At 34.8% G+C, this 22,500-nt stretch overlaps 4 protein-coding genes across 4 annotated transcripts in view; 3 read left to right on the top strand and 1 right to left on the bottom strand.

The window, feature by feature from the left end:
• The window catches only part of HELRODRAFT_194240 (hypothetical protein), a gene marked incomplete at its 5' end in the record, with an annotated part of 7,231 nt that extends 150 nt beyond the window's left edge, over positions 1 to 7,081 (top strand). The window contains 14 exons of the mRNA XM_009031241.1: positions 1 to 237; positions 417 to 527; positions 730 to 818; positions 1,492 to 1,616; positions 1,873 to 2,058; positions 2,358 to 2,414; positions 2,834 to 3,026; positions 3,178 to 3,364; positions 3,542 to 3,692; positions 3,899 to 3,997; positions 4,145 to 5,096; positions 5,337 to 5,416; positions 5,930 to 6,951; positions 6,987 to 7,081. The exon at positions 1 to 237 is cut by the window's left edge and continues 150 nt beyond it. Of these exons, the coding sequence (XP_009029489.1) occupies positions 1 to 237; positions 417 to 527; positions 730 to 818; positions 1,492 to 1,616; positions 1,873 to 2,058; positions 2,358 to 2,414; positions 2,834 to 3,026; positions 3,178 to 3,364; positions 3,542 to 3,692; positions 3,899 to 3,997; positions 4,145 to 5,096; positions 5,337 to 5,416; positions 5,930 to 6,288 (2,826 nt within the window). The 3' untranslated portion in view covers positions 6,289 to 6,951; positions 6,987 to 7,081. The remainder of the gene's footprint in view (positions 238 to 416; positions 528 to 729; positions 819 to 1,491; positions 1,617 to 1,872; positions 2,059 to 2,357; positions 2,415 to 2,833; positions 3,027 to 3,177; positions 3,365 to 3,541; positions 3,693 to 3,898; positions 3,998 to 4,144; positions 5,097 to 5,336; positions 5,417 to 5,929; positions 6,952 to 6,986) is intronic.
• Positions 7,082 to 9,646: 2,565 nt separating this feature from the next.
• Positions 9,647 to 10,336, bottom strand: HELRODRAFT_89490 (hypothetical protein; the record flags this gene model as incomplete). The annotated part of the gene is made up of 3 exons (XM_009031218.1): positions 9,647 to 9,846; positions 9,907 to 9,983; positions 10,125 to 10,336. 3 exons carry the CDS (start codon positions 10,334 to 10,336, stop codon positions 9,647 to 9,649), a joined length of 489 nt encoding a protein of 162 aa, XP_009029466.1.
• Positions 10,337 to 14,442: 4,106 nt separating this feature from the next.
• On the top strand, positions 14,443 to 21,620 carry HELRODRAFT_103742 (hypothetical protein). The gene is made up of 19 exons (XM_009031240.1): positions 14,443 to 14,568; positions 14,848 to 15,030; positions 15,689 to 15,814; positions 16,005 to 16,104; positions 16,380 to 16,515; positions 17,065 to 17,200; positions 17,448 to 17,576; positions 17,855 to 17,962; positions 18,199 to 18,290; positions 18,402 to 18,438; positions 18,574 to 18,684; positions 18,984 to 19,079; positions 19,151 to 19,243; positions 19,552 to 19,670; positions 19,943 to 20,013; positions 20,373 to 20,481; positions 20,728 to 20,840; positions 20,969 to 21,254; positions 21,330 to 21,620. The coding sequence occupies exons 1-18, from the start codon at positions 14,566 to 14,568 to the stop codon at positions 21,034 to 21,036; spliced, it is 1,830 nt and encodes a 609-aa protein (XP_009029488.1). The 5' UTR covers positions 14,443 to 14,565; the 3' UTR covers positions 21,037 to 21,254; positions 21,330 to 21,620.
• Positions 21,621 to 22,351: 731 nt separating this feature from the next.
• The window catches only part of HELRODRAFT_89477 (hypothetical protein), a gene marked incomplete at both ends in the record, with an annotated part of 616 nt that continues 467 nt past the window's right edge, over positions 22,352 to 22,500 (top strand). The window contains one exon of the mRNA XM_009031216.1: positions 22,352 to 22,465. Within this exon, the coding sequence (XP_009029464.1) occupies positions 22,352 to 22,465 (114 nt within the window). The remainder of the gene's footprint in view (positions 22,466 to 22,500) is intronic.

Below are 22,500 nucleotides of genomic sequence, written 5' to 3'. Positions count from 1 at the left end.
AAACCACTAAATAGGGTTCCTCATAGTGCCCAAGAACCTCATAAAGTAAATTTTTGTGTTAAAAAGTCACAACCCTTGTTGTTACTCAAAGACAAAAACACGCCATTCAGTCCCCCGCCAAACAATTTCAACAGTCCACGATTCAAATCAACTCCGGCCTCTGCTTGGGTTAAGCAAAAAAATTTTCAGACTCCAAAATCTGATTCCAGGAATGTTACTAATAATAATAATAACTTGGTAATTTATGATTATTATAATGAGTAATTAATTAATTAATTGACACCTTAATCAATTGAATAAATAAATTATCATTTGTGTTTAACTCGTTGATTGCTTGATTTATAGATTAATTGATTGATAGAATAATTGATAGAGTAATTGATTGATTGGTTGGTTGGTTGCTTAAACTGTTGCAGCAACAACAGCAGCAATCTTACTACAACCCATTTGAGACCGGCCTCTTAGACTCACTGAGCCAGCACATATGCAGTCCTAATGTGTTTAAGGTCATAACCCCTGATAGAAAGGTGGGTTTTGATGATGATTATGATGATGAGTGAGTGATAGTAATGATGATGACGATGATGATATTTATTCATTCATTTGTTCAATCAGTTATTCATTCATCTGTCAGTCATTTATTGACATATCCACTTATCTGTTCATTCGTTCATCCATTCATTCACTTATCCATTCATTTAATTGTTTGTTCATTCGTTCTTTCACCAGCTGACCCCGAAATTTAGGTGGTCAATAGATGATCTTGCCCTTCTGAAACCTGCCCACATCGAAGACCCCCCACTGCATTCCGTCTACAAGTTGGTTTGGCCAATGAACTCTGCCTCAATTATAAAAACTATTAGTTATAATTGATGAATTAATTAATTATAATTTCATCAATCAATCAATCAATCTACCAATGAATCAATCAGCGAATCAATCAGCCAATCAATCCAAATCAATCAATCAATCAATATGCTATTCTCGACCAATCTTCTAATCAATCAATCAATCTTTCAATCGACTTCTTCCCAACCAATCAACCTTCCAATCAGTCAATCGATCGACTTCCTCCCAACCAATCAATCGATCGACTTCCTCCCAACCAACCAACCAATCAATCGATCGATCGACTTCCAACCAACCAATCAATCGATCGATCGACTTCCTCCCAACCAACCAACCAATCAATCGATTGATCGACTTCCAACCAACCAATCAATCGATCGATCGACTTCCTCCCAATCAACCAACCAATCAATCGATTGATCGACTTCCAACCTACCAATCAATCGATCGATCGACTTCCTCCCAACCAACCAACCAATCAATCGATTGATCGACTTCCAACCAACCAATCAATCGATCGATCGACTTCCTCCCAACCAACCAACCAATCAATCGATTGATCGACTTCCAACCAACCAATCAATCGATCGATCGACTTCCTCCCAACCAACCAACCAATCAATCATACGATCGATCAATCAGTCTGAATGCAGAGTTAGAGGAGAGGGCACAACAAGCCATAGATGAGTTTTTCAGCACTCATGTCATTGCACCTTCACCCTGGTCTACAGCCAGCTCAAAGAAGAAGCAAGCGTCCAAATACAAAAGTTCGTTCATTGGTTGTGTGATTGGTTGATTGATTGATTGGTTGGTTGATTGATTGGTTGGTTGATTGGTTGGTTGATTGGTTGATTGATTGATTGACTGATTGAGTGGTTGGTTGTTTGTTTGGTTGGTTGATTGATCGATTGATTGATTGGTTAATTTGAAACTGCTTGATTGATTCGGGACTGATTGATTGATTGATTGAGTAGTAATCTATCATTTGCCAAATTAAATATAAACTAAACTCATTCAATAAAGAAAGCACCAACTCAACTGCAACGATAGAAAGCCCAATGGTATTTAGCCACATCAGCAACAACTCTAACAACAACAACAGTAGCAACAAAAATGTTTCAAATCCACGGAGAAACATCATCACCAGCATCAACAACAGCAGCAGCAACAACAGCAGCAGATCAGCTAGGAGTCAGGCTGTCGTAGACGGTACTGATGATGATTGGGATGGATGCGATGGTGGAGTTGTTTCCATGAGAAAGATGATGATGGCTGTTTATTATTCGTTCATATATTTTTTTCATTCATTCATTCATCCATTCCTTTTTTTATTCGTTTAATTTCAAATTCATTGTTAAAGGTGGTAGAATGACTAAGGCTATGGATGAATTGGGTCTTTTCATTCATTCATTCATTCATTCATTCATTCATTCATTCATTCATTTATTCATTCATTTATTCATTCAATCTGTCTTCATTCATTCTTTTAATTTCTTCCATCTATCTAGCCTGTACACAGACAAGCGTCAGTCTACCAGCGGATGTTGATCTAATTAGTTTGATTGGTCAGTGTTTTTTTAATCAGATTTTTAAGCTCCTCCCACTTTTAAATGTTGACAAAACTTCTAAATTAACCACTCATGTTAATGTCATGTTTATTTAATCTTTTCCATGCAATGCAAGCCCGGCTTAAAGTGTTCAAAAGTGAACTTTCAAGAAAAAAAAATTTAATCGAGAATTTTTTTAAAAACATTTTGTCTTAACTTTCGGCAGAAGTGATAACGTTGGCTAGCTTAGGGATGTTTGTAATTATTAGCAATAAAGTTTTATTTAAATTGTTACTATATAAAAGTGGGTGGAGCTAAACTAATGATTAATTAGTCAATCACTTAACTACAAATCAGTAGATCATTCAACCAACAGACCAATCAATCAGTCAACTAACTCATCAATTAACTCATCAATTTATCAATATTTTTATCAGGCAGCAAATTTATTCTGTCTGACGAGAAACTGAGCACTATGATTGGTCAGGTGCCGGCCAATGGAAAGCAGCCGTCAAGGAAAGCAGCCAATCAGATTGCAGAGAATGAAAATGAAACCGATTCTTTTGGGAATTTGTCGCTAAGGAGGAAATTATTCTTCCAGAATAAAAAAACACACGCTAGTCCGTTTAGGTTTGTGGGAACGACGACGTGGCTGCGGTATGATGATGATGACGACGATGATGGTGATGATTGTAATAGAAGTTTGATAATGACTACTATATCCATCCGGTTGTACTAATCATACTAAACAAATTTAAATTAATTCATCCAACTCCACAAGGCCTCTACCCAACATCAGCTGCAACAACAACAACAATAATAACAACATTAAAATGGACATTAGCCAGTTGAAGGATTTGGAAGACGAATTTAAGACCCCCAACAAAAGACCAAGCGGCGATGATGATAATGATCATAGCAATGATGATGACGATGACGTAGTTGTTGGGAGTAAGGATAATTATGACGTACGTTTGTTTTTATTATTATTATTATCCTTATCATCATCATCATTATTAATCACTACATTTCAATCCCCAATTACACTAATCTTCTTATCAATTACACTAATCTTTTCATCAATTACACTAATCTTTTCACCAATTACACTTATCCGTCACTAGTTACACTAATCCGTCACTTAGTTATTTTCCTCGAGTCCGAATGGTCACTGTCCCATGAGTGAAGTTAGCCCCTCCTACAGAAGGTGCTCGGCCAGTTCGCAATTCCTTCATTATTCGCCAGAGATGTCACCCATCAATTACTCCCGTGGCCTAGTATCTTCTAAACATGGATGTGTGTGTTTGTTTGTGTGTGTTTGTGGTTGTCTGTGTGTGTTTTTCTGTTTGTGTGTTTGTATTTGTTTGAGCGTATATCTCTGCTGTACACATGTCTGGTCTGCGTGTGTTTCTGTTTGTGTATGTACCTGCATGCATTACAATAATTAGGCTCTTATATTTCAGTTTTTATAAGTTTTCCATATTATTATTATTATTATTTAGCCCCCATAAACGCCATGGAGGACGCGAACATGGCCACTCCTACAGGTACGCCCTACAATTTTACACCCCGCACCCCTAGGGCCGTGCCTAGCAATACAGGTAAGCTTGTCGCTCGTCATTTTTCTTCATTACATTGCTAAGATGGTTATCACCGATGACTATCATTAACGAAAGTTACTTTAGATAATGATACTATCATAGATATCTTGTTTGTATCATCATTTTCACGATCATCATCGTCTCTAGGTGCGTTGAATGACGACGACGACGACAACAACGACGATGTGTATTGCGACGCTCGTAGCGACTCCTTCCCTCAACAATCGTCGTCGTCGCTGTTGATCACTTCCGCGTCATCATCTCTACTGATGACGTCGCTGATGACGTCATCGATGACGTCGAAGTTGGGCGAGTCCAATCAGACGGCGGCCCAGGAGGGGGTGTCCAACAATACCACTGGCTACCATTCTAGAAGTCTGTCGTGTTCTAATTTGGCCTCCTATCTCGCCGCTTCTGGCAATGGTAGTGGCAGTGGTAGTGGTGGTGGCAGTTGTCAGCAGCAGCAGCAACAGAACGTTTCTCAGCAACAGCAAAATTTTGTCCAACAACAACAACACCAGCAACCGATTTTTTTCCAATCACAACAACAACAAAATGTATCTCTGCAACAGTATTTCGTTCAGCCGCCACAACAAACTGTCCTGCAACAACATCAGCAGCAGCAACAACACCTGCAACAACAACACCTGCAATCACAGGAGCACCAGCAGCAAGAATTATTCAAAAAGCCCATCAGTGCACAACCACAACGCTTAACCAAACATCAGCACCAACAACAACAAAATATTGAGCAACAACAACAGCAGCAGCAGCACTTCAAACAACAACTCTTAGAATCGTTTCAAAAGCAGATCCACCAAATGCACATACCACAGCAAGCATTCGGCGTCTTCAATGCAAATGGCAGCTTCAGGAATTTCACCCAGTCACCACCTGGATGTCAGCTGGGCCACAGCAGTAGCGGCAGTGGCGACGGCAGCAGCAGCAATAGCAGAACACCCTCACACCAACAACAGCAGCACCTACAACTACAAAAACCGCAACAACAACAACGACGATCTCAAAACTTCAACTCTAAACATTACAAAAGCTACAACTTGATGAATGTCATTGACTACGAGACCAGGATGTCGCTGGGGTAAGTGTCAAACATTTTGACATCACGTCATGAAATGGTGAAGTAATAACTTGATCGAATCTAACGAAACCGAGTCATACAACATTAGAAATAATAATATTTTTCGCAATTCAATACAATCCATCACCACTATCGTCGTTATTATGATTGTATGCCTGCTTGTATGTGTTTGTTGCATGCGTTAAAGTGTATGGAAACAACAACAATAATAATAACAATAATGATAATAATAATAACCAGCCTGACTCCTATACAAGCGGACAGAAGCGAGGATGAAGAAGAAGATGATGATGATGATGGGGACGGCTTACCGCATGATGGTTTCAACGTGTTTCTTATGAAATGATTCATTAATGAAATCATTAACCATTTTGTTCGTATATCAAACCTGACATTTAGGAAACGGATTATCACCTGATTTTGTTAAAGTTGCTAAAATAATCTTTTTTCTCAAAGGAAAATAAAAATCAAACCCTGTATTATACCCCATATTATATTACCATAGTTTAGATGCGGAAGCTTAAAACTATTTTAAACTTGTATATTCAATTGATTGATTGATATTCAGTATGGAGATTAAAGTTGTTTTTAATTTTATCCATTATAGATAATTTAATACACGTATATGAAATCGAATCTATAATATATATTTATAATTATATATATATATATATAACTATAACATAATCTAATATATATATGTATATATATCATAAATATTAGTTGCTCTATACTTTGTATATGGATTAAGACTCAATATATATATATATGTATATATATATATATATATACATATATACATTATTTTGGAACAAGTTATATTAATTTGTCAGATTTCAACAAAGGCCGAAGCATACGCCATCATCAACATCTTCTTCGACCCAACAGAGGAGGACAACATCTGCAACTGCATTGCGCTGGGAAAGGCTACGACAAAACAGGCAGTGCTAACGAAAGGAGTGATAACGATGAAGATGATGAATGTGGTGGTGGTGGTGATACAGATAAGGAAGTTATTCCTAAAGAAGAAGACAACAACAACAATAATAATAATAACACTAACAACATTAATTATAATGATGATAGCAGTAATATGAGCGTCAGTGACCTGTACAACCAACAGTACCCTAGGGTGAGTAGATCATTTTCAGATGTTATGTCCGTCGATAACGATGATGAGTACGATGTCTAAGGAGAGAGAGGGAGAGAGAGAGAAGATGGAAAGATAAACAGAGTGAGAGAGAGAGAGAGAGAGAGAGAGAGGGAAAAAAGAAACACAATAATGTCGAACAGTATGCTTGGTAAATGTAGTAAGAAAAATAAACGGTGTTCAGCGTACAATATTTACACTATTTAAGGAGTCGATAGAAAGAGAAGAAAGAAAGAAATTTTACCTTAACACTAGAGAGAGAGAGAGAAAGCGTTAGCGTTCAGACTCGCATATACAGCTAAGAAATATCACCGCTTTTTTGAGTTTGTAACTTTTTCAACTTTTCGAATAATAAAATTTTTTTAATTATACACACTTATATGTATGTATAATTTATAATATATATATTGAAAGACAGATTTATATGCCTATCTTACATTTATACTTACCTGCTATCCAGGCCTTATTGCGTTTCAATGCATACTATTGGCGGATTGTTCGATTAATGACAGTAATAAGGGTGGCATAAGAATTTCAGCATGGCAAATTTTATACTGTATACATTGCATTTTATATACATTCTACACATATATATATATATCACCTATCATATATATGTGCCTTGCCTTTACGCTACTTATGCCTTTCTGCCAAAAGACATGCAGTCGGTCTTGGCATATTCAACTTTATATCTTATATATAAACATATATATATATATATATATATATATATATATATATATATATATATTAGTTGCTCTATACAATACGAAATGTATGTAAACTTTGTATATGGGTACAGACTCAATGAAATATACCACCATCTGATTAATTGGCATTGTCTTGCGACTTTACTTTTAAAGTTAAAAATAATTAAACTTATACACGCACATATAAATATATATATATACATTTAAGCGAATTACAAAATGTCGGTATTACGTATTTTTTGGATTAGTACGTATTGAAAACGCTTTAATACAGTAAAAAATACCTTAACATAGCGGCAAATTTCACGAAGGAGTGCAATCACCATGCTTTTCTTTCAATTTAAAAAAAAATTCAACATGACACGACATAATAACACACACACAGTATATAAATGTATATAATTACATACATACATAAAAACAAGACATCAATAAGACTTACATTATTTCCATTCTATTAAAGAGCACATTAATTACATTACCCATAATATTCCTCCAATAATAATGTAATAATGAAATCCAACATCATATAGTATGATATATTACTAAACATATATGGTTATGAGTATGACATTAATATTACATTACATTCCAATCCATTACACATGGCTCGGTTACTACAATACCTACATGATCCAATCTAGGTGTGGTTAATGTGTTGGACATATCAAATCAAACGTTATGGGAAGTGAGTTGTTTCTTTGATAACAATCATATACAACACACACACCAAAATACTATTTCTTTCTTTTCGGCTTACAGTAACTCACACACTAACCAGTATGACAGTTCATTCTATTTGATTTGATTATGATAAAAAACATAAACAATGAACTTCATGTATGACAAATTAAGAGAATAATCTATCTATAAATTATTATACGTACACTCACACACGCGCGCGCGCGCGCACGCAGATACATACACACAAACCCCTAATCCAACAATTTGAGTTATAAAATTTGGATGAAAATATAACAAAGACAATCAATGTTTTCATTTGTCCATTTATTTATTAGAAATGAACAAATTGTTTTAGCAAACAAGCAAGCCAAAAGTATATATACATACAAACACATACACACACCACACACACAATAACATAGTACATGCATACATACACGTATTTGCAACAACTGCTACAACCCCTAAAACTGTTAATAAGTAGATTATTATAACTGCTAAAACTAGAACTAAATCACTTCCTCGTTAGCGCTGTCATTACTACAACTACTACCACAACTACAACAGCTTTAGTCTCTTGATTTTGACCTTGTTCTCCTTTCTGATCTAGCTGGAGACCTGGTAATAGAAAAGCAGAAAAATAAGCTAAGTGAATTAATTCACCATGTAATTCATTCACCATTTTATCACCATCATTTATGTAACCCGCCATTTTATCACTATCATATAATTCACCCTTTCATCACCACAATATAATTCACCATTTTAACACTACCATCATTAGAACAGTAATATGACCAATTTCAACTTAGCACTTCAACAATAGATCATCACACTAATGTTTGAAATCAACAAACACATCAACATCATTATCATCCAGTATCCAACACCACTACTATCATTGTCGATGGTATCAACAATCATCACCTTCAGGATATCAATAGTAACAAACCTGCTGTAGCTTCTGCTCCTACTCTTAGTCCTACTAGTCTTGCTGTTCCACGCAGGCGGTGATGGTGGCGTCCTAATTTATCGGTTATAATTTATTATAATTACTCCTTCAGGTAAGTATTCGCGGAAGGATAAAAATAGTAGCCAATGAAACGAGAGACAGAGCCAATAACAGCCAATAGAATAGGAGATAGAATAGGGAAGCCAAACCAAATAGCAGCCAAAATAAGTAAAGAAGAAATAGCAATATTACTCATCATAGTAGTCAATTAAATGAAAGAGAGAGAGAGATACAAACAAATATTGATAATTCTAAGGACTTACATGAACATTCGATGATGATGATGATGACAATATTAACACAGATGATGATGATGGTGGTGATACGAAATCAATGATAGAAAAAAAAACCAAATAATGAACAACACAGAAAAAGTAATTCGGTATTTCGAAAAATTGATTGGAGGACGAGTTAGGGAAATGGCCTTTGTGGAATTGGAGTTACTAAGATGGCTGGCTGCAATGCTTCTGCTGCTGCATAAGTTGGATTTTAAGCTTGCAGTTGTTGGAAGATAGGTGATGTTGCAGTTGTTGGTAGTGTTGATGTAGTAGTAGTTGATGATGAAGCTGATGAAGTTGTTGATGATTTGTTGTTTGGAAAGTGTTGGTGAAATGTTGTAGTTATTTAGGGAAGGTTGAAAAAATGTTGATAGTTTTGTTAAGTGATGTTTGTTGTTGTTGTAGTTGAGATGTTGAAGAAAATGTTGATAGATGATGATGTTGAAGCTGGAGATGATGATTTGTTGAGTTGTGTTATTGTTGCACTTAGTTGTCGAGCAAAATTCGACGATGGTGAGCTAGAGCTGAAATTATTAGTTGAACTAATGCCGGGGTAGAAGTAAATTGTAGAAATTTGAATTGCTGTCAGCTGAGTAATTTAATATATTTTTAGTTTAAAACTTTTGGCATTTAAATAAACTTAAATTAAACTTATACTCAACATACTGTCAACTAACCCAAAAATTAAACAAAATGTAAGTAAATAAAATAAAATTCTACCTTCTCCTTCGATCAACACCATTATCATAACGTCTGGGAACTTCTCTACTACTCATAGCAGCGTAATGACTTCCCCTAACTGGACCCCTACCGGAAGATGATCTGGGACAGTCGTATGACGCATGACCAAAGTCGCCACAGATATAGCAGCGATCAACAACAGAATTATAGGGCCTTCGAGGTGGTGGGGATGTTTCTCTAATGCGATATGGCATCATTTCCCTTCTGTCTGGCATGCCATATGCCACTGGGCGACCCATGCCTCGGTTGAAACTTTTTGGCTTCGTTTTGCCTGTTGCATGTTCTACTCTAACCCTGGCCCCACACAGAGTGCTGTTGAGAATTTTTTAAACAACCCATAATTAAATTACGACCACCACAATTTGTATTGTCAAAAATTTTACAAATCATTAATATAAAATTTGATTTTGAATTTGAATATAAAATTTTAATTATAATTTAAATTTAATTAACCTTCCATCAAGTCCTCGAACGGCATCTTGCGCATCTCTGGGATCTTCAAATTGGATAAAAGCGAATCCGGGCGGATTTCTAGCGACCCAGACGCTCTTCAGAGCGCCGTAATGCGAAAAAGACTTCTGCAACTCCTTCTCATCGGCGTCACGCGGAAGATCGCCAACATAAACCTTACATTCGGTCGTTTCCGTTGTCTTGTAACGAGCCATTTATCAACTAAAAGTACGACGTAAGTTATCAAATAAATGCGCTTAAATTATTAATCAAATTTTCACACTTTACAATTTACAAAACGTTCGTGCTTTTATAGATTTCCGATCGAACCAACAAAGAAACAAGCCGACCCACCATTAAAAAAAAGACAGTGAATGTTAATTAGTAGCAAAGATAACATCAAAAAATTTTTTACAACTACTTTAAGCTTACAATCTAAATTTGTTGATCGTTTGAAAGTTAGATAAATTTTTATAAAAAAATACACAAATTTAAACAATTTTCTATTCGATAGCACAGTTTTAAACTTTTGTAAAACAGGTTCTTATGGGATAGTAAAGCAGCCGCAAGTAAATAACTTACAGCCGGCTTTTAAAAGTTAATTTAATGTTTACGTTTAAAACATTCCGTGTTGTATTTTTTAGTTTTATGTTTGTGAAAGTCTAAATTCATGAATAATTAAACATAAAATTTGTAATTTGAAAGATTCAAATTAAATTTACTAAAAAAAGCAACAACTATGAATAAAAAAAATAAAACGCCAAAATTCGGAGATCTGTCTAGGTTCGGTTTTGAGAGACGGCCGGCCGTCTTCCATCATGGCGGCGGCGGCAGTAACTCATCATCGTGCGCTACGATCAACAGCAGTAGTAAGTCATCTATTCATTCATTCATTCAGATTATCTTTTTACATTATTTTCAATTTAAACTTTTTTATGTATTATATTATAAAATAAATCTAAGTTATAAAACATTAATAATTGATTATTTATCTTTTTTGAATAATTATTTTAATTTAACATCAAAATATTGAATTAATTATTTAGCCCATAAAGTTTTAAAGTATTAAAATGTTATTTTAAATGATTACTGATGAATATATTAAGTGTTTTATTGAATAATAATATATATATTCAACTTTAATTATGTACATATAAATAATTTATTTATTTTATTTTATAATCCTTAAAAAAGGCATAGCTTCATCACCTTCAAATGATTCTAGGAGTTACTGTAGCAGTCCTGACATGTTTGAGTCCCCAGATCAAAAGAAATCATCCAACAGTACCAAACAAAATGCTCCACAAAAGATGTCACCCAACACTAGCGAACTAAATTCCACCACTAAGAAGCCGGCACCAAATACTAATTCAATTAGTGCCACCAGCTCAGTCATTGTTAAAAAACCATCGGCTAAACAGTCACCTTTATTGACTTCACTGTCAACTAGAATGATGGGTGAGAAATATGGATTCACATCGACTATTAAAACATCCTCATCTAGCAAAAATACATCAACAACAAAATCATCATCAGCAACATCATCATCAACAACAACATCATCATCAGCATCTACAGCAACAGCAAAATTACCATCCACAACAAAAGTCACCAATAGTAATACTTCTCCATGGCTGACGGCTAAAAAACCACAAAATGATGAAAAAAGTAATAAAAAGATATGATTATTTTATTATTATATTAATTAAATTATATTATTCATTTTAAAAAATTAATTGATCAATTAATTACGTACAGGTACTAGCCTAAAAAGGAAAAAGCGATCAGGCAAAAAGTCGTCTTCATCATTTTCCTCGTTACCAAAGACTAAAAAGATAAAACTAACAATATCATCGTCATCAGACGATGATGACGGTGTTGATGATGATGATGATAAAGATGATGATGGTAGTATTGATTATGATGATAAAGACCCTGGTGATGATGATGATGTTGATAACGATGAGAACAATGTTAATAATAACAATTACATCAACACTAATTACTTACTGAGTAGAAATGGTAAACTTGTTGATAATATTAATAAAAATAAGAATAATAATAATAATCATGAACCAAAAGACAAAGTAGCTACTGATAGAAGATGCACTTTTAAACATACTGACAACAACAACAATAATAACAACAACAACAATAATAATAATAATACCATCAATGACACTGATAATGATGAGGTCATGGATTCACCAATCAAAAAATCAAGTAGAAAATTGAGGGCCATAATAGATGACGACGACGACGACGATGATGTTGATAACAACAACAAAAGCAGCAACAACAACAATAATAGTAATAATTCCCCACCAGCTGATTTGGTGGCCACGAAACAACATGTAATCAGCTTATGCATCAGATTCCCTTCTGTTAATAAACCAGTAAGATGCTGTTATTGTTGCTGTTGTTGTTGTTGTTGGTTCTGGTGTTGTTGCTTTTATTACATTTATTTTTTTTATTGTTGTTGATATTGTTATTAGTAGTATTAGTATGTTTAAAATGTATGTATATGTTTATACATGCGCGCGCTCACACACACACACATATATACATATATATCGTTCTAATTATGCAAATTAGGATATATATCTATCAATAAAATTATGCAAATTAGAATATATATCTATATATCTATCAATCAAATTATGCAAATTAGGATATAATTAGACTGTTCAGGGAGAGTAACTTCAACGTTGATACTGCCTTGGTAAAGATAAGAAAGTTTCAAGAAACACAAAGCAAGTTGCGGTGATGATGATGGTGATGAAGATGGCCATGATGAAGATGATAATGGCTATGATGATGAAAATGATGATGGCCATGATGATGAAGATGATGATGGCCATGATGATGATGATGATGGTTATGATGATGGTGATGGTTATGATGATGATGGTTATGATGATGATGAGGATGGTGAATATGATGATGGTTATGATGTTGAGGATTATGGTGAATAAGATGATGATGTTTTTCTTTTATATAACGACAACTAAATTTTATCCTGTCAGTTGCGGAGAAAATAACATCAGAAAGAAACAACGTTAATAAAAGTAGCAACAACAACAATAACAACAACAATAACAATAATAATCAAATAAAAATTATTTCTCCAGTTACTAACAATTTGGGCAGCTTGAAGGCCTATAAAGAGAGCATGAGACAGGAGAAAATTAGTAAACTATTTAACTTCACCTTTTATAAAAATAATAATAACATCAACAACAACGATGATAATATTACTACTACCACCACCACCACTACTAGTACTACTACTACCACTGTTTCAGCTGCGGCTACTACTACTACTAATGATAATGATAATTATGGTGATAGTAATGATAGAAGAGGGAACTGCGATGGTGATGATGATGACGAAGAAGAAGATGATGACGAAGAAGAAGATGAGGATGACGGGAAGATTTATGGTGATTTTTTGTTGTAGTGGTTGCTGATTTTAGACGCTTTGATTGGTTGGCTGATGGGTTTCTTCATTGTCATTACAGTTTCGTTGTTGACTGACACACGCCCAACTGGAGTTCTACATCTTTCTAATTTGTGAAAAAATTTAAAAACACACACACATATACGTACACACACATATACACGCACACATTCACGCACACACGCACGCATACACTCGCACGCTCAAGCACAATGAAAAAGCATTTTTTTAAATGATTCCACGCCTTTCAATCAAATTCAGTTACCCGCAAAATTATGTGAAAGGAAAATTACAGAGTGTTAAAATTGTGGACAGAACGATCATTATCATAATAATAATAATTATTTTTTTTTGTTATTATTTTTATTGTATCATTATCATCACCGTTTTTGTCATCACCCTATAACCAGCCAATGCTAGGAGGTTGAGAAGACATAAGCTCTTAAATTTAGAATCAAGTGACGAAAAGGATAATAATAATAATAATAATAATAAGAAGAAGAAGAAGAATGGTTATGGTGACGACGACGACGACGGTGATGACGTCGTTGGGGCTATTAAGAAGAGATCCAAGTTAATTGGAGATGAAGACGACGACGACGATGATGATATGGTCGGTCACAATTTATTTAGTTATTCTTGTTCTATTGTTATTCGTATTCGTATATTAATATTTTTATTATTATTAATATTATTATTATTGCTATAATTATTATTCAATCGTTAATTCAATTCATGGAAACGTTAAACGCGCACGCGTTATTCAGTTTCATTTCTACTCTATTTTCCAATAACAACAACAACAACAATAATAATGATAATAATAAACAGGAAACGGAAATGGTAATTGGCGCCGACAAAAAGGGCGCGGTTTTTAATTTCTTCAACCTGGCAACTCTCGATGAACTGACCTCGTTAAATGGATGTTCGAAGAAGAAGGCAGAGGTCATTTCATCTCTGAGGCCGTTCTCGTCTTGGGCTGATATGGTTAGAAGGCTGACGATGGTGGCGATACACACACACACACGCACACGCATACACACGTACACACACAGGAACATACACACACACACACTTTTTACACATCTACAAAAACACACACGTGTAAGTACACAATCATCAATCTACATTCACATATATAAAATCGTATGCGCACATTCACATACATACAAACACACACTTGTATACATACACACAGATGCATGAGCACACACTTGTATACATACAAACGCACACGTACACGCACACACACACGCACGCACGCAGAAAGACAAACTGGAAAAGAATAAAAACCTTGGTAAGTGGATAATCAGTGAATGCAAAGTGCTACTGGAGATTCGCGACAACATCAGATCATTGATGGAAAAGTGCCAAAAAATTTCGACCAACCTGGAATCTTCCATTTTTGAATTACTAGGGGGGGAACAGCTTACTAATAAAGCTGACGATGTTTGCACTACAAATGAACATCCTTCTAATAATAGTGGTAATGTTTGCTCAAGGGGTGAACAACACCTTACTAGTAATCGTAATAACGTTTATGTCGCTGAGAGTAATAGTAATAGTTGTAGTAAAAGTGGTGGCGGTTGTAGTAGAATTAGAAGTAGTAGTAATAGTAGTAAAATTGCCAATGCTAATAATAATAATAACAATAATGGAAGTAATAGTAGTAGTAGTAGTGCTGCAGATGCGAATAGAAAATGCCTTACTAAACAACCAGAATTGTTGAATGAAAGGTTATTATTATTGTTGTTGTTGTTGTTGTTGATGAAGAAATCTGTAAGAATTATATTTATCCATATTTATGGCAGTTCTATTTTCTAGGAAATAATTACGTTGTTGTCATCATCAAAATTACCTCATTACAGTTCACGATTTTACCTCATTAATATTCATTAATTGACCTCATTAATATTCATTAATTGACCTCGTTAATATTTATTAATTGGCCTCGTTAATATTCATGACTTGGTCTAATTAATCAGTTGTGAAGAGTTATAATTGCCAACAATGAATTATTCCAAATGACTTTTTCAAGTTATTTCCGTTAATGGTTCTAAATCGACCTCATTAACATTCATTGGTTGACCTAATTTATATTCATAAGTTGACCTCTTTAATTTTATTCGTAAACCTGCCTAGTTTGTCCTTGACCCCTTACCAGCTGGTTGGTTTGAACTGGCTGATCATGATGCACCAACACAAATTGAATGGAATACTGGGTGACGAGATGGTTAGTCGTACCGTCGTTATTATTATTAATATTATTATTATTATTAATATTATCATTATTATTACTATTATTAATATTTACGATATATTCAATGACCGTCCATAACTTATTAGGAGATAAGGGATTTAATTTTCAAGTTTTCTTCTTCTTATTATTATTATAACGTCATTGAAATTATGACATCACTCAGGGCCTGGGCAAAACCATTCAGACCATCGCCTTCCTGGCCTACCTCTTGGAGAAGGGCGACGAAGGACCTCACGTGATCATATCTCCATCATCTACGATTGGTCGGTTGATGTTGTTGTTGGTGTTCACGCTGATGACGGTCTTATTCGTTTTTCGTTTACTCATTCATTCACTCACTCGTTCGTTTTTTTATTATGTTATTCGCTCACTCATTCATTCACTTATTCATTCCTCTCACTCATTCGTTTCTTCATTATCTTATTCATTCGCTCATTCGTTCTTCATCCCACTCATTCATTTCTTCATTATCTCACTCACTCACTCATTCCTTCACTCACTCACTCCTTCACTCACTCATTCCTTCACTCATTCCCAGATAATTGGTTGAGGGAATTGCAGAAGTGGTGTCCGTCATTAAAGGTTCTGCCGTACTACGGCTCGCAAGAGGAACGTCGGCACATGCGCCACCAGCTCATGAAGGCCGGCTCTGACGTCAACGTCATACTCACCAGGTGTCGTAAGCTTTATTTCTGCCCTCTATGTTAGCTGCATCAAGTTCGGCGCACATCCCTATTTCTGGACCCCCTTTCTTTCTATTATTATTATTATTATTATTATTATTATTAATGGTCTTAACCTTTAATATTATTTTATACAATTTTTACAAATTTCATCATTGCGCATTAGTTAACATTAACTTATATATATATATATATATATATATATATATATATATATATATTTATCATTGTATGTTTTTTAATGGCGAAAAATAAAAGATGTTCCCATTATTATTATTATTCCTAACTAGGTAGGAGTCGGTGGTTTAATTGATGCTGAGCCCTTCGTTGTAGCGTTAAATCTGTCCTATACATTATAATACAATCTACTTTATTGTATAATGATAATAAGAAGAAGAAGAATAAGAATAATGATAATATGCATTCATTATAATACAATCTACTTTTTACTAATATCTATTGTAATAATAATAATAAGAAGAAGAATAATAATAAGAATAATAATAAGAAGAAGAATAATGAGAATAATAATAAAAACAGTTACAATATGGCGTCTGGGAGCGTTGAGGACAGGGTGCTGTTCAAGAAGTTCAACTACAGGTACGCGGTGTTCGACGAGGGGCACATGCTGAAAAACATGCATTCCAACAGATATAAGAGTCTCATGAAAATATCTGTGAGTTTGTTTCTGTGTGGTTGGTTGTTGTTGTTGGCGGGCTGGCTGGCTGGCCGCACACACAGACACACACACACATACATACATACGTATATATATATATATATATAAACATGCGAACATATGAACACATATAAACACATAAAAAACAACACACGAACATATAAATACATATACACATATAGACACACACACACATACACACACGCATAAACACACACACCTTCACACACACACACACACACAGTCAGAGAGACGACTCCTGTTAACTGGCACGCCACTGCAGAACAACCTACTAGAGCTCATGTCCTTACTCTCCTTCCTCATGCCAGATATTTTTGCCGGGAAAACAGACAACTTTAGGAAAATTTTCTCGGTTGGGGAGTTTCGGGGGGGGGAATTTTTTTGAATGGAAGTAGAGGGGGTTTCCGGGGGGGGAATTTTAGAGGGTGGAAGTTTTTAGAAAAATTGGGTCGATATTTTTACCTTCACCACCCTTTTTATCTCAATAATTTTTCACTATTACTTCTCAATCATCAATTCTTGTCGTTATCTTCTTCACTCGTGTATCTCCATAGTCATCATCATCATCATTACATCGTCGTCATCATCATCACCACCGTCATTATCACCATCGTCATCATAACCGACCAGATGTCGAGTGGTAGTAGTAATGATATCAGGGGAACGTACGAGCAAGAGACACTTGTGCATGCCAAAAGAATTCTACAGCCATTTTTTCTAAGGAGGCTTAAAATTAATGTACGCACTATCCTGATGATGATGGTGATGACGACGACGACGATGATGATGTGATGATAATGATTATGGTGGAGGTGGTGATGATGATGATGATGATAGTGATGATGATGATTGTAGTGATGTAAAATTGGTGACGTTGGTCATGATTATGATTGTAATGATGATGATGACTGCTCTGATGATGATGATGATGATGATGATGATGATGATGATTGCACTTGAACGGCTGGCTGCAGGTATTGAAACAACTGCCCAAGAAATCTGACCACGTGATCAAGGTCAGCATGTCACATGACCAAGGTCGTCTCTATGAAAAACTGAGGAAACAGTTCATCAGTGATTTTAAATCCAGCAGTGGTAGTAATAGTAGTAAAGGTAGTAGTAGTAGTAGTAGCGGTAGTAGTAGAGGCGATGGTAAAAGTAGTAATAGTAGTAGTAGTAAGGGTAAAAGTGGTTGTGGTAGTGACGTACAATCGGTGAGTAAATTATTATTATTTTTTTTATTAGTATCATGGCTGGCATCACCACTCATGTCATCATCATCGTTATTATTATTTATATTATTATTATTATTATTATTATCATCATCATCATCACTTTTCGACAAATAGTCCGGGGCGTCGATGCTGATGCAGTTGAGGAAATCAGCCAATCACGAGCTGCTACACAGGGCACTTTATAATGATGACCTGCTCATGACCATAGCTAAGAGACTCATTAAGGTTAATCAATCAACCAATCAGATTACAGTATTATAATTAATTCACCAATCAAATTGAGATACTAGAATTAATTCACCAATCAAACTGCAGTGCAATTAATCAAATTGAAGTGCTGTAGTTATTAATTGATCGATCAAAGTGAAGTATTATACCTAATTGACCAATCAAAGTTATGTACTATACTTAATTGACCAATCAAAGTGAAGTACTATACTTAATTGACCAATCAAAGTGAAGTACCATACCTAATTGACCAATTAAAGTGAAGTACTATACTCAACTGACCAATCAAACTACAGGATTCTGCTTTCAGAAATTCAGACGTGCAGTGCATATTTGAGGACCTTCAAGTCATGTCTGATTTTGAAATTCACACTCTTGTCTCTAAGCATAAAGTTAGTTGCTGTTGTTATTATTTTTGCAACTTTTATTATTATTATTGTTTTTATTATTATTATTATTACAGGTAACCAAAGAGTACAAATTAGAGGAAAGTGTAATATGCCGATCGGGAAAGTTTGCTCACCTGGACGAGGTCCTACCTGAGATGAAAATTAAGGTGTTATGATGGTGATGACGATGATTGTAGTAATGACGGTACTACTACTGCTACTACTACTACTACTACTGCTACTACTACTACTGCTGCTGCTACTACTACTACTACTACTACTACTACTACTACTACTACTACTACTACTATGCGTACTAAATAAATCACGTGATCACTTAATAAGCTTTTTTGGTAATCTTTTCATGGTGATTTATAACTAATTCTATGTGTTTAAAATAATAATAAAATGATGATAAAATAATAATAATAACAAAATAATAATAAAATAATAATAATAATATTAATTATTCCAGGGCGATAGAATACTGCTGTTCAGTCAGTTCACAATGATGTTGGACATTATAGAAGTCTACCTGGAGTTCAGAGGGTACAAATACTTACGACTTGATGGCTCAACGCCCGTTACTGAAAGGTATATTATTATTATTATTATTGTTATTATTATAGCTGTGGTAATAGTAGTAGCGGCAGTAGTAGTAGTGGTGGTGGTGGCGGCGCGTTGTTGTTGCTGCTGCTGCTGCTGTAACGATTGTATTGCTACACAATCGTGTTATATTGGTTGGGATGTTAGTAAAGATGATGATGTTTATAACTTTGTCTTTTATTATTATTTGTAGTTATTATTAGTTATTATTATTTGTAGTTATTATTATTATTTATTATTATTATTTCAATTGTGACCAGACAGGAGCTGATCGACAAGTTTACAGACGACGATGACATCTTCATCTTTCTACTGTCGACCAAAGCTGGAGGTGAGGACGATGACGACGAGAATGAAATGATTAGTAGAGATTATTTTATAGTAGATGATAAGGATGCTGATAAGTCTCTCCCTCTCTCACTCTTTCTCTCTTTCTCTCTCTCTCTCTCTCTCTCTCTCTCTCTCTCTCTCTCTGTTTCTGTCTCTCTCTCTTTCTCTCCCTCCCTCTTTCTCTCCCTCCCTCTTTTTCTTCCTCTCTCTTTCTCTCCCTCTCTCTCTCTCTCTCTCTCTCTCTCTCTGTTTTTGTCTGTTTCTCTCTCTCTCTCTCTCTCTCTCTCTCTCTCTCTCTCTCTCTCTCTCTCTCTCTCTCTTTCACCAACAATTCTCTTTCTTTTCATGCAACGAACAAAGGCATGGGTATAAACCTGACGGCGGCGAACGTGGTGGTTCTACACGACATCGACTTCAACCCCTACAACGACAAGCAGGCGGAAGATCGCTGCCACAGGGTCGGCCAGACAAGGTCGGGTCAAGGGTCACGATTGTGATAATGATGATGATTGTGATGATGATCATGATGATTAGGAAGAGGTGGAGGAGGTGATTGATAGTGACTGTGTTGCCGGCTGGTTTTATATAGTTAAATAAAATGATTGTCTGGTGATTGTGATGATTAGAGTTTGACGGTGAAGATTATGAAGATGTACGCACGCACACGTACACACACACACGCACGTACACACGCACGCACGCACGCACAAACATACAGAGACGTGAAAGTATACAGGCTTATAACCAAAAATTCCATTGAAGAGGCAATGCTAAGGTGCGCGCAGGATAAGCTAAAATTAGAACGTGACGTCACTGGGAATTCCACAGGTACGTAACTGGCTATATTTAGAATAATTATTATTTTTATTACTAGTATTTTTATTGCTTAAATTATTTATTATATAGGGTTTCAAATGATCCGATGTTCATTAATTATGTTAATTTTGTTCGTGCAGATGTTAATGAGGAAGCCAACACGGCCGATGTCGCCTCCTTACTGAAGGAAGCTTTGAAGATGAGATGAATAAATTAATAAAAATTATAATAATTAGAAGTAATAATTAGTTTAATTATATTACCTCTTTACTTACATAATTTTACCTTAAATTATGTGGTATATTGAGTAATTGTGCTATCAAATGTGTGCGTATATATATTTTTAACGTTTATTCATATATATTTTAACTAATTAGTATTGATTTTATGCTGTTTTACAACGTGTGTTAATATGTGCGTGTGTGTATATATATATATATGTGTGTGTGTGTGTGTGTGTGTGTGTGTGTGTGTGTGTGTGTGTGTGTGTGTGTGTGTGTGTGTGTGTGTGTGTGTGTGTGTGCGTGTGTGGATCTACGTTTATGTTACAACTTGTAGGATAATTACTTTGTATCGTTGGTACGTTAACTTTGTTCAATCACACTGTGTCACTCGATACATGCCTTTATCTTTTACTATCACATCTTTATATATATATATACATATATATATACCCACATATTCAGAAGAGAGCTAGTTATAGTCTAATGGCAAATATAAAATTCAATCTTCGTTTAGCGTCCAGAGACACAGTTTTCCGAGGTAGGACGTATAAAATATGAAATTATGCATCAGTACAAACTAGTGTTTTAAATGTTCGGTGAGAATGTGATCATATATGTTGAATAATATGTACATCTGTAAAGAATAAAATGTAGCGCTGTACAAACTTTATTGCCCGTATTTTATGTAAATGTTTTATAAATTGAGGTGTTTAGTCAAACTTTTTATAAAAGTTAACTTACGTGCGATTGTATTTAAATCTGTTCACCGATTTAATAATATCGTCAGTTTTATTTTTCGGGTTTTACGTTCTAATTTTAGTATATTACTAGTTCTTGAATATTTGAATTTTGCAAAAATGGCGGAAGGTTTCGATGTCTCTAAAGATCCGGTAGTAAAATTTTGGTTTTTGTATTTAAAATTGTTTTCAATAATTAATTAAAATAAATCAGCCCTCTCTAATCTTCTTTCTTATCTTATTGAAGTTTTTAATTGCTCAGCTTGTCTGAGTTTAGAAAAAATTTTGCAAATTAGTGAATTAATTTAATAATTTTGATTTAATTTTTTATCGTTTTAATGATTTATTTTATGATCACCCAAATCCCTTCCAAATATGTCATTCAGATTGATGATGAAGACATAGAAGAAGATGCCCCACTTGAGAAAAAGAAGAAAATGTTCACCAAAGAACGTAAGTAAGCCATTGTAATATAAAGTTACAAAATGTATAAATAATTATCTCATAATTTCTTTCTAAAAAAAATTTATAATTAAACCCTGGCATAATATTTATTTTTTAATTAATTTCACTTTTAGTCAGATGCATGATGTACGGATTCGGGGACGATCCTAATCCTTATTCGGAATCCGTTGATCTACTCGAGGAGCTCGTCATTGAATATATCTGTGAATTGGTGTTTATCTTAATATTTATTTTTTTGTTTATTCT

This window comes from Helobdella robusta (assembly GCF_000326865.2).
Source record: "Helobdella robusta unplaced genomic scaffold HELROscaffold_71, whole genome shotgun sequence".
Lineage (NCBI taxonomy): Eukaryota > Metazoa > Annelida > Clitellata > Rhynchobdellida > Glossiphoniidae > Helobdella > Helobdella robusta.
The sequence above is the reverse complement of the archived record's forward strand: the minus strand, read 5'-3'. Positions and strand labels throughout refer to the sequence as shown.

Coding starts and splice junctions, on each gene's coding strand:
- HELRODRAFT_103742 (XM_009031240.1), top strand. Junction 16,516..17,064: donor GTCAACGTCATACTCACCAG/GTGTCGTAAGCT, acceptor TAATAAAAACAG/TTACAATATGGCGTCTGGGA. Junction 19,080..19,150: donor CTCTTGTCTCTAAGCATAAA/GTTAGTTGCTGT, acceptor TTATTATTACAG/GTAACCAAAGAGTACAAATT.